The sequence below is a fragment of the Bos grunniens genome, chromosome 12 (genome assembly GCF_055505025.1).
Source record: "Bos grunniens cultivar Pamir isolate PY7600 chromosome 12, Bosgru_T2T1.0, whole genome shotgun sequence".
In the NCBI taxonomy this organism is placed as follows: Eukaryota; Metazoa; Chordata; class Mammalia; order Artiodactyla; family Bovidae; genus Bos; species Bos grunniens.
In genome coordinates, this window is record NC_141176.1 from 52522940 (window position 1) to 52535364 (window position 12425).

Consider the following 12425-nt stretch of genomic DNA (forward strand, 5'->3'; position numbering starts at 1 on the left):
ATGATGTGGATTATCAAAAAAATGTGACTTGCATTCCAGCATAACATTTGAAACAAAAAGAAAGCATGTATTAGCAGCTAATGGTTAATTAAGAGTGTAAGAGATTCAATATTATGTCTCACATTGGTTATACTGTTTCAGACCAACAGCTCATAGTCCAAAGGATTTTTCATTTATTACTTTGATGGAACATGATCACTGTTTCACCTTAACTTATTTTTTTAAACAGTACTACTGGAAATCTTTACGACAGATATTAAGTTAGTGCCTTTGTGAAATTAGCTTACAAAAATCACTCAGAAAGGTACAGTCACCAACCAGGTGTGGAACAGGCAGGATTATACTACGTCTTTAAAGGCTGGGTCATGCTGCACAGACTCTGATCTCTCCACATATTAAAAACAGTAATACCAGACACAATTAATTTGTACAAAATTAAACTACAAAATAGATTATACACCCTAGCTTAAAATAAAATTTCAGGCTTCTTAAATATAGACAGCAAACACAATTCAAGTCAATAGTAGCCCTCAGAAACACAATCTTCCTTAACAGAATAAGAAGATAATTCATTCTCACCTCATCAGGTCCAGGGCTAAACTCATATCCAATTGCAAAACATTTGAAACCATAGAAAGAAGCTTTGTCATCTTTCACATAATCTGATGCAGTCTCCAATGAAAAAAGGGCCTCATTCCCTAAGAAAAAAAACTAACACTGAGTTCAAAATCTGAAACAACTTTATTAAAGTCTCCTTTTATCCATCTCAAGATAGGTAGCAATACAAATCAGGCTTCCCGGGTGGCGCAGTGGTCAAGAATTCGTCTGCCAATGGAGGAGCTGTAAGAGATGTGGATTTGATCCCTGGGTAGGGAAGATCTGGAGAAGGAAATGGCAACCACTCCAGTATTCTTGCCTGGAAAATCCCATGGACAAAGAAACCTGTTGGACTACAGTCCATGGGGTCGCAAAAGAGTCGGACATGACTTGAACACACATGCACTAAATAATGTATTTGGTTTTGGGGTTTCTACATTTACTTGAACAAAACTGTGCTAAAAACAACACTAGAAACAATAAAACCATACCAGGTTGTTATTTTTCTTTATGATTTAATTCTCCTTAATCACATGTCCTAAGTAAGTTACATGAGCAATCATTGTCAATTATCTGTCAATTACTGAAGTGACCTGTATGTGTAAGTAGCTCAGTCATGTCCAACTCTTTGTGACCCCATGGACTGTAGCCCACCAGGCACCTCTGTCCATGGGATTTTCCTAGCAAGAATACTGCAATGGGTTGCCATTTCCTTCTCCAACTGAGGTGACCTGGGTTAGCCTTTTTTCTAAGCTGGAATCTGGCTTTGATCTCTTCACAAACAAACACGGCAGGTCACATCAGAAGAAAGAAGTTTCTGAATTCGAACTGGCTCTCAGTTTGCAAGATCACGGGATCACTTAACTTATGGTTAAGTGGTTAAAAAAACAACAGACTATAATAACAAATCTGTGGCACCCACCTGGCCACAAATACTCTTCAAGCTTGAAAACAAAGCTTTACATAACTTAGTGGGCTCCATGGGTCACTAGCTCTCTTGAAATAAAGAAGTCCTCAGCAACTTTTTAAAACTCAACACTTACTGGGAAAATAAACACCTAATCCAACTTTTTCTATAGTTTGGCCTCAGTATTAACTCTCTGCTTTGGTCAAGCTTCCCTGGCGGCTCAGACAGTAAAGAATCTGCCTGCATTGCAGGAGACCTGGGTTCAGTCCCTAGGTCGGGATGATCCCCCAGAGAGGGCATGGCAACCCACTCCAGTACTCTTCGCTGGAGAACTCCATGGACAGAGGAGCCTGGAGGGCTACAGTCAATGGGGTCGCAAAGAGTCGGATACAACTGAGTGACTGACACACTTTCTTTGGACAAGCTAATCTTTTCTCACAAGATCCTCAGAACAGTCTCTTTTCTAAACCTTGGTCATGTTATGCCCAGTGCCCAGAGAGTCTTCACTAATAAACTGCAATCTAGATACAGAGTAGGTCTTGAAGACATTCTTCTGAAAATTAAATAAACATTTTCAATAGTGTATCTTTACTAAACATAATTCTTATAAATGCATGTATTTTACCATATAAAACAAAATAAGACAAAAAAAAAAAAACTTACCTGGTAACACTAACACCATAGTAGGCCACCCAGAGGACCCTGAAAATTTCTTTAGTTCTATCCAGGAATTCAGATTTTCATGAACAGCTGTCAACTTTGGTCCATATCCTGAATTCTGAACAGTTCTAACGGGGATCAACAAACGGAGGACGTCTTCCGACTGTGCAGTGCCACACTGAGGGTCAAACTCGAGTGTCATCCACCGCACGCACTCTGGGAATGTCACCTGAAGTCAACAGACAAAAGGCCACTCACATAAGAAGAATCAGATTTTAGCTTCTGGTCTAGTTTAGAAGTAGGACATCATACTGGAAAGATGATGCCTTCAACTTACTCTAACATTAATGTTAAGTAAGGAATTAATACTGTAAAATTTTAAGAATTAAGTGATCAGAAACCAAGGTATTAATGGTCAGTATGAATTGTCTCTGCTGTCCCGTTGTAATATCTATTGTTTTCTAATATATGGTTGATACTGCATTGTGTCTAAGTATATACTGATATCATTAAAAAAACAATTACAAAACTGCTTAATTTCTGAAAAAAAAAATAAACTATCTGATTTTCCTGTAAAAGAGCTTATTTACATAATAAATTTTCCATTTCAGTCAGTATGCATTTAAGGAATATAGGTAGGTAACTGACAATGTAATTGGATAGGTAAAATATAAAGATACACTGATGGAAATGAATAAATCATTAAAATGTAAGGTTTTAGTTACTTTTAGGTTATCTACCATTCATAGTACCTAATACAAATGCTTCTTCTCATTAACCAAAAAAACTTTGCAACTTCAAATATTATGAGAATATAAACACACACACTTATACACTTGATAAAAGCCTTGATTTTTATAGTCTTCTATCCTAAAATTTTACTGTATGCAGGAGTTTATGATGGCACATAATTACATGTATTTTTAAGGCCATTTTACAGTTTCTGTCATCATCATAGCAGAAGGAATTCTGTAATTGTAGTAAAATTACAGTTAAGCAGGACCATGTCAAGTAGTAAAATATGAATTGGTTGTAGGACATGACATAAACCTTAAGAAATTTCCCAAATATGATATTAATCTAAAAAAAATTACTTTAGACTATATTTAGTAAAGGATTTTTTTATAATCCTTAAATAAAAAGCTCAACGTAGTTCACAGTAACATAAATGTAAATTAAAACTAAACTGAGATGCTGGATGCTTGGGGCTGGTGCACTGGGACGGCCCAGAGGGATGGTATGGGGAGGGAGGAGGGAGGAGGGTTCGGGATGGGGAACACATGTATACCTGTGGCGGATTCATTTTGATATTTGGCAAAACTAATACAATTATGTAAAGTTTAAAAATAAAATAAAATTAGAAAAAAAAAAAAAGAAAGAACTATAAAAAAAAAAACAAAAACCTAAACTGAGGCACCATTTTCCCAACATTCTTCCCATTGTATTGGCAAAAGCTCCCAAATTTAAACACATACTCCTTGGGGGAGGCCATGAGAAAATAAGCATTCCCATATGTTGTTGGTGGGACACAAAAAGCCATAACTTCAATGGAAGGGAACTGTCAACATCTAGCAAAACTACACTCACCGTCTGAATCAGCAATTCCAGATATACCGAGCACAAGGCTCCCCATTCTTTGCTTAACCCAGCAATCCTACTTCTAGAAGTATAGTTTGAAGATATGCCTCTAACAATATGGAAACAAAAACAAACAAAAAAATGCCCATATGCCCAGTTTATTCATTGCAAAAAAAAAAAAAAATGAAAACACCCCAGATGCTCACACATTAGACTGGCTCAAAGACTATGATACACCTTGACAACACTGGAGCACTATGAAGTTGTAAAAAGGAATGAGGATGATCTATATAAATGGATACGGAGAGATTTTTACACAGTGTTACTTTTAAAAAGCAAAGTACAAAGTAGTATATACAGTGTGCTATTTTTTTAAACAAAGAAGGAAAATAAGACTACATCTAAATCAATCTTTATGATTTTTTTTCCAAAAAAGAATGCAATAAGGATAAACCATGATACTTACTAGAGTAAGGCAGAAGCCCAGAAGGAAAAGGACGTATAATTCTGAGGATGTCGCTTTACTTAATTTTATTTCTGTAGCTATATTAGTATTTTACATAGTTTAAAACTAATATTAAATCAAGTGGGGCAGGGAAAAAACTCATAAAAATTAAGTAAAAATAAACAAGACTAACTTTATATTAATCATATAGCCACCTACACACACATATATATAATGAACTACTCCAAACAACTTCTGAATAAAGTACTTTGATTATATTAATGTTAGTAGGGTTAATATAAAAAACATTGCAAAGAAACTTTATTTTATGTAGTATTTTTAATTTTTATAGTGGCATACATAAACGAAAATGGTATGAAGAAAATACCTCAGCGGTTTTGACTGGAATTAGTAAGAAGTGCTCAAAAGCTGATGAAAACACAGGAAAAGGACACAGAATCTAGTTTGAACAGACTTCCCCTGACCAAATCAATTGAAATTTGAGCATCAAACTGAATGACAGCAAAAGATTGTAACGCTGAGCAAAAAGAGAATCTCTGAGTACATACTGGTATGAACACATGAAATAAATATATAAATGACTACACTTTTTAAAGTAGAAGGGGTAAGAAACTCTTCTTTATAACAGAACACCAGCAGGGAGGAAAAACAGAATTAGAAAACCACCATCTTGCAACCACCATACCAATAAATGATTTGGGTAAGAATAACCAAAGTGAAAGTGAAGTCGCTCAGTCGTGTCTGACACTTTGCAACCCCATGGACAGTAACCCACTAGGCTTCTCTGTCCATGGGATTTTCCAGGCAAGAATACTGGAGTGGGCTGCCATTTCCTCCTCCAGGGGATCTTCCCAATCCAGGGATCAAACCCAGGTCACCTGCATTACAGATAGACAGACACATAGACCTACATTACAGATAGCTTTACTGTCTGAGCCACAAGGGAAGCCCTAGAATAACCAAAGGGTGCTAGAATTTGTTGAAAGACAGTATTTTTTACACAATCTCTAACCCATGGATATTTACCCATAGACATTTTCAAAGGAAAAAAAAAGATGCTTTTTTTTGGTGGAACTGTCACCTTAATCAAGTGACTAAGTATAGCATACTGAAAAGCAGAGACATTACTTTGCCAACAAAGGTTCGTCTAGTCAAGGCTATGGTTTTTCCTGTGGTCATGTATGGATGTGAGAATTGGACTGTGAAGAAAGCTGAGTGCTGAAGAATTGATGCTTTTGAACTGTGGTGTTGGAGAAGACTCTTGAGAGTCCCTTGGACTGCAAGGAGATCCAACCAGTCCATTCTGAAGGAGATCAGTCCTGGGTGTTCTTTGGAGGGAATGATGCTAAAGCTGAAACTCCAGTACTTTGGCCACCTGATGCAAAGAGTTGACTCACTGGAAAAGACTCTGATGCTGGGAGAGATTGGGGGCAGGAGGAGAAGGGGACGACAGAGGATGAGATGGCTGAATGACATCACTGACTCGATGGACATGAGTCTGAGTGAACTCCAGGAGTTGGTGATGGACAGCGAGGCCTAGTGTGCTGTGATTCATGGGGTCGCAAAGAGTCAGACACGACTGAGCAATTGAACTGAACTGAAGTACTTCCTGATGGGATACACTGAGGAGAACACGACAGGTTGCCACCCAAAATGCACAACCTGAATCTAATCATTAAAAAACTATCAATGAAATACAAGTAAAATAATATTTTTTTTACAAAACCACTGATTGTGTTCTTCAAAAACACCAATATCATAAAAGATGAAGAGAGGCTGAGGAACTATTTCAGATTAAAAAGACAGAAGTGGCCTAACAACTAAATGCATGTTTGAACCTGAGAGGATCCTGTGCATGCGTGCTAAGTCACTTCAGTTGTGTCTGACTCACTGCGACCCCATGAACTGTGTAGCCCACCAGGCTTCTCTGTCCATGGGATTCTCCCAGCAAGAACACTGGAGTGGGTTGCCATTTCCTTCTCCATGGGATCTTCCTGATCCAGGGATTGAACCTGTATCTCCTGAGGCACCTGCACTGCTGGAAGATTTTTTACTGCTGAGCCACCAGGGAAGCCCAGTCTGGGTTTAAAAAAATTCTATGAACACAGATGGGAAAAATGGCAAATGTTCAAACCACAGCACTTTGAAAAAATCGCAGGTTTCAGACTTGAGGCAGAAATGTGTAAGCCTCTTATAACATCTTATACCAGAGCCTGTAACATCTTACACCAGACAGTGAGGATGCTATGAATGACTACAGGGCGTGTCTCTAAAGGACTCAGGAGGAGTCTATCAAAAAAACAGTCCAATTTCTTAAATAAAATTCAAGGAAACAAAAAACAGAGAGATGGAGGGGAACACTAGATTAAAAGAGACTTAAGAAACACAACCAATCATAATGTATGAATCTCATTTGGATTCTAATTCAAATATTTAAAAATGTACATATGCAATAACATGAAGGCATTATTAGTTTTTTTAAAGTGTGACAATGACATTATTTTTTACAGGTCCTTATATTTTTAGAGATACAAAAAAATCCATGAATATGCTTCAAAACTATATTGTTGTTTAGTCACTAAGTCACGTGTTACTCTTTTGCAACCCAATGGACTGTAGCCCTCTGTATATGGGATTTCCCAGGCAAGAATACTGGACTGGGTTACCATTTCCTCCTCAAGGGGATCTTCCTGACCCAGGGATCAAACCCACATCTCCTGCATTGTCAGGCAGATATTTTACCAATGAACCACCTGAGAAGCCCTTAATATAATATGAAAAGGGACAAAGAGAGTGGGGAATAAATAAAAGAGTTTGACCAATAGTTTATAACTGGCGACTGGGATGATGCACAAATGGGCTACACTATCCTGGTGCATCTTTTCATATGTTTACCATATTCTACAACAAAGAGCTGAATATTTTACAAATGGTAAAGAATACATCTGCCAATGCAAGAGATGCAAGAGACGTGGGTTCAATCCCTGGGTTGGGAAGATCCCTTGGTGCAGGAAGTGGCAACCCATTCCAGTGCTTTTGCCTGGAAAATTCCATGGGCAGAGGAGCCTGGCAGGTTATAGTCCTTGAGGTCACAAAGAACTGGACATGACTGAGTGACTGAGTACCAAAACGTAAACTTATAATTAAATTAAGTGGACAAATTCTCTTTCTCCCCCTTAAATGATACAATTTAGAAAGCAAGGAATAGGATTTTGAATACTCTATAAAAACATTTAAATATTTTATATGTACATTTAAACATTATGTGTAGTATTATAAATCCTGCACTGGGTATATAAATTTTCAGAGATCAGGCTGTGGTATAGCTAACATCAGTCCAAAAAAGTTGATTTTCGTTTATTATTTTTTAAAGTTTTTATTGAATTTGTTACAGTATTCCTTCTGTTTTTTAACGCCTTTTTTTTTTTTTGACCCTGACACATGTGGGTTTCTAGCTCCCCGACCAGGTATCGAACCCGCAACCCTGCACTGGAAGGCAAAGTCTCAATGACTGGACCACCAGGAACGTCCCCAAATATGTGATTTTTAAATGTTAATGCTTATATCCATTATTATGATAAACAATATGCAGTTGAGCATTACACACAGCCTTTTACTTACCAAAAGATATGAAAATAACTTTCATAAACCCCATAAAAGTGTACTATTTAACAGTAAAAATTCTGTCTTAAAGCCTTTTGTGTGCTTGACAGTGTCTAACCACCTGCTGATTTTCTATGCATAGAAGTTACACTTCTGAACAGAGGTTAAGTATCCTTTAAGAAATCAATGAACATGAACATGAACATGAAGTCGCTCAGTCATGTCTGACTCTTTGCGACCCCATGAACTGTAGCCTACCAAGCTCCTCAGTCCATGGGATTTTCCAGGCAATAGTACTGGAGTGGACTGCCATTTCCTTCTCCAAGGGATCTTCCCAACCCAGGGATTGAACCCGGGTCTCTCGTGTCGTAAACAGACGCTTTACGGTCTGAGCCACCAGGGAAGTCAAGAAATCAATAAAGAACATCAAATCAAGTTTTAAGTTTAAACGGTTCCTAGGAATCAGTGCCCACCTTGTAGTGCATGACACATGCAGGCTTATAGGGGTGCTCGCTCTCTATGACAGCATAGTGATTAGAGGTCGTACAAGCAGACAAGCCTTGTTCAGGTTGATTTCCTGTGGTACTATCTGTTGACTGATTAGGATTGAAGGCAGGGGGTGCATACTTCTGATTCAGAATGGCAACTGAAGGAAGTAACTGTTGGACAAGTCCAAAGACTTCTACAGCCACCTAGTATAAAAAAGAATGATTAAGTGAGATAGTAAGTGTGAAAGTTGCTTTAAAGTTATTAATTACTGTAATTGTTGATTATCCTTATTATTAAGAATTTCCATTTAGAGTTTCTTCTAGTTACATTTTCACTCAAAGAGAAATTTGTACTATGGGAAAAAAAGATTTAGCTTAAAAGTCTTAGGTGTTACATGAATATAACCAAGTTTATATATTTAAACCCTTCTGCCTTTCTGTGATCTGCAATAAATTAGGTTTTACTCAAAATTTATTATGCCAAAGGATCAGTAGTTTATCATTTCTTCCATGTATTGAATATTTCACAATTTAACAACCTTTTTACATTGCTATTTTTATACCAAATGGAGGTTTGGTATCAACATTATAAATTTTAAAGGTCTTAGTTTACTTAAGCTTTCCTTACATATCATATTCTAAAATATATTTATCTCCAAGTTCTTCAAATGTAAAGCCAATAAACAATACTATTACAAAATAATACTATCACAAAACAATACTATTACAAAGTAAACTAGTAAGTGATACTAAGATCAGAGAGTTAGTTATTTAACTAATAACTTCTACCATTTACATGTCTGTCTACTTGTTACCTGTAACCCAGATGCCTGAAAGATTATTTTTAAAGGAAAGACACAAAGTCTAAATAAAATTACATTTACCAAAAAAAGATTCAAAGTTAGAGAATTGAATCACACACCTTAGGAATAGCAGCAGCTACTGGTCCTATGTAGGCTATAATAAGGGGAAGCAGCATGGAAAACAGACTGGAAGAGCTAAGCAGTTCTGGAATGTCATCAGCTAAAAAAGGCATTAATACTACAGTTAGAAAGCAATTTCACTGTAACATATATACAACTGTACTAAACCTATATTCTAATTCCTTGAGTAAAATTATAGTTGACATTGACCAAGTACTTATCAAGGACCTGGCACTATTCTAAGGGCTCTACACACATTATCTCCATTAATCCTTACAATAAGGTTCTTTATTATTGCCCCTTGTTTAGAAGTGGAAACCAAGGCACATAGTGTTTAAGTAAGTACCTTATCCAAAATCATATATCTGTAAAATGACAGAACCGGAATTAGAACTCAGGGTTACAGTCATGATGTTAAACCAGTACTCTTGGTGCCATACATGGCTACATGTCTGAAGCTGGGCAAATAACATAATCTTTGTATGCAGGTCACTCAACTGTAATGGAGGATAACATACTTCCCTCATCAGATGTTGTGATGATTCAGTGAGTTAACACCTGTAAAATGCTTAAAGAATGCCTGCAGACATAGTAAATACTCCAAAAATGTTTGCTGTTATTAGCTACATTGCCTTCTATGTTTCCCAAGGAAAGCACTTTGCTGATGGACATTTTATTGTTCCATGAGCATGGTGCTAGGAAGATAAGTTGAAGACCTTTCTATTAAGGGTCAATTATTTCTAGATATTTTTTTCTACATCTGCTGTTGCATCAGAACAGGCTGGGCATTGAGGTAAAAAATATAGTTTCCTTGTCCAGCCTAAGCTACTGGTTTGGATAGACCAAATACTCTTTATTTTCAGCAAGTTTCTCACGTGATTTTGACATACAGCTATATTTAGGAACAAGTGTTATAGTGAACAGTAAGGTTTTTGTAAATGTTAACTCTGCTGCAGTGTGGCAGTGGGGAAAAGGTGGCAGGGTGATTATTAGGATGTTATCCACTCATGAAAAAGAATATGTGTGCTTGAACCACGGCAGCCTGAACTATAGGAGAACAGATAGAGAGAAGAGAAACTGGAGAGTTTTCAGGGGAAGAACTTGCAAAACTCAATTTAGATAAGTGAATCTGGAAAGACATTTGGGGTTGCCCAGACCTTTGGATGCATGGTGATGCTATTACAGAAAGAAAACCAGGTCTAAAGTGGAAAACAAAAAATTGTTTTTTAAACTACTAAAAGAAGCAAAGACTCAATTAAGAGTTTTCCTCTTAATGGGCTGACTCAGAAAACTACAGTGTAAAATAACTGCTTTGGAACATTCTAACAAACTTTGCATTAGTGTATGGAGAGCATGGCTGATCCAAAATGAACATATGTATATGTGCAGACCCATAAGGGATCCCTCTGGGATTTTACAAGGTAGTTCTTCTTTAGTAACTCTGCATGTAAGTTGGAGAATAAAGAATCTAAAATGTGACTATTAAGGAAGTAAAAAAAAAAATCTTACCGTCCACAGCAAGAGCTCTGTGCAAGAGGTCTTTTGCAGCTCGAACAACAGTGCTTACCACAGAGAGAGCTCTGCTACAGTTTTTATCTTCTTCATTGGCTTTACTTAGAAGTTGGGATTGTAAATCTCCATCAAATTCACTCCTGTAACATGAGTAACACATGACATCATTTTACATAGTGGGTAAAACATGATCTAACTCTAGGAACCACATCTGGATCACAAGCTTAAAAAGTTAAAGTTAAAAAATAGTAAATGTATAACTACATAGTTTCAAGGCATAATAGGGCATCAAAGAAAAAGCCACATAAGAGCTTAAAATTATTTTACTTTTTTTAAAGTAAATAACATCATGACAGACCACTACTTAAGCAAAGGCCTGAACTGTGTTTTCTAAAAAAGACCTGGAGGAGCTGGGAGAAGAGCAGTCAGGCCAAAAGAACAGTAAGATGAAGGTTCAGATAGGAACAAGATGGGTGAGATCAAGGAATAGAATGAAGACAAGTGTGACTAGAATGAAAGGAGAAAGAGTAAAGGGTGACAGGTGGGTAAGGTAAACAAGAGTCAGATCACATGAGTAAAGACTTTACATTTTATCCTGGAAGGCTGCAGTCCATGGGGTTGCTAAGAGTTGGACACGACTGAGCGACTTCCCTTTCACTTTTCACTTTCATGCATTGGAGAAGGAAATGGCAACCCACTCCAGTGTTCTTGCCTGGAGAATCCCAGGGACGGGGGAGCCGGGTGGCTGCTGTCTATGAGGTCACACAGAGTCGGACACGACTGAAGTGACTTAGCAGCAGCAGGGAAAGGGAAGCGATGAGGGGAAGATGAGCAAGGCCTCACCTAAAAACTCGACAGGATTTATATTTCGCTGAGGTCACTCTGGCTGCATGGTGTAAGACAGAGTGTAAGAGAGCTCACTGAAAAGAGAGAGACTGGTTTAGAGGCTGCTGCTGCTGCTGCTGCTAAGTCGCTTCAGTCGTGTCCGACTCTGTGCTACCCCATAGACAGCAGCCCACCAGGCTCCCTCGTCTCTGGGATTCTCCAGGCAAGAACACTGGAGTGGGTTGCCATTTCCTTCTCCAGTTTAGAGGCTAGTTCCTCTCGAATTCAGTTATCCAGGTGCTTACTCAAGTCGGGGTGGAGACGGCTTAGGCTCGATGTTAATTATAGGAGTGCTAGAAAAGGTCAGATTTAGGCCAAGACTTACTGATGCAAAGTGTGAGGGTAAGACAGACATCAAGAATGCCCCCCAGGTGTCTACTATACCTGTGGATGGGGAGGAACGCTGGATGGGGACCTGTGGATGGGGAGGAGTTTCACCAAGATGCCTGTTAGCCAGCCTTAGAGAGGATGTGTATGTGGTATGGTGGTTAAAGGTAGGTCACTTGTAGTCCAGTCTCCTGGCTACAAATCCCAGGACCATAGCTTACTGAAAGTGTGACTGCAGCAAGTCACTGAGTCACTCCAGGCCTCAGTTCCCTCATTTGTAAAGGAGGGACAGGAAATTGCACGCCCCATGGAGTTCCTGCAAGGACTGGCTGAACTGACACAGGGCGAGAACCGTATGGCAGAAAGGGAGTGCTCAGGACACAGGACCTCTAATCACCATCTCCCTTACCATCACCCTGATGAAGTTCAGAAGGGCCTGGATATTCATTCCAGGGCTTAGAGGAGCTAGGAGCTAGAGA

General features: G+C 38.3%; 1 protein-coding gene across 40 annotated transcripts in view; it reads right to left on the minus strand.

The window, feature by feature from the left end:
- MYCBP2 (MYC binding protein 2) overlaps positions 1-12425 on the minus strand; it is a 270702-nt gene that overhangs the window by 98984 nt on the left and 159293 nt on the right. For all 40 annotated transcript variants that reach the window (XR_015138240.1, XR_015138239.1, XR_015138238.1 and 37 more), the window contains 5 exons: positions 10732-10874; positions 9222-9322; positions 8285-8503; positions 2168-2393; positions 580-698 (listed from right to left, as the gene is read on the minus strand). Coding sequence is in view for 36 of the 40 variants with exons in the window: in XM_086330007.1 (XP_086186133.1) it covers positions 580-698; positions 2168-2393; positions 8285-8503; positions 9222-9322; positions 10732-10874 (808 nt within the window). In the remaining 4 variants the exon portion in view is untranslated. The remainder of the gene's footprint in view (positions 1-579; positions 699-2167; positions 2394-8284; positions 8504-9221; positions 9323-10731; positions 10875-12425) is intronic.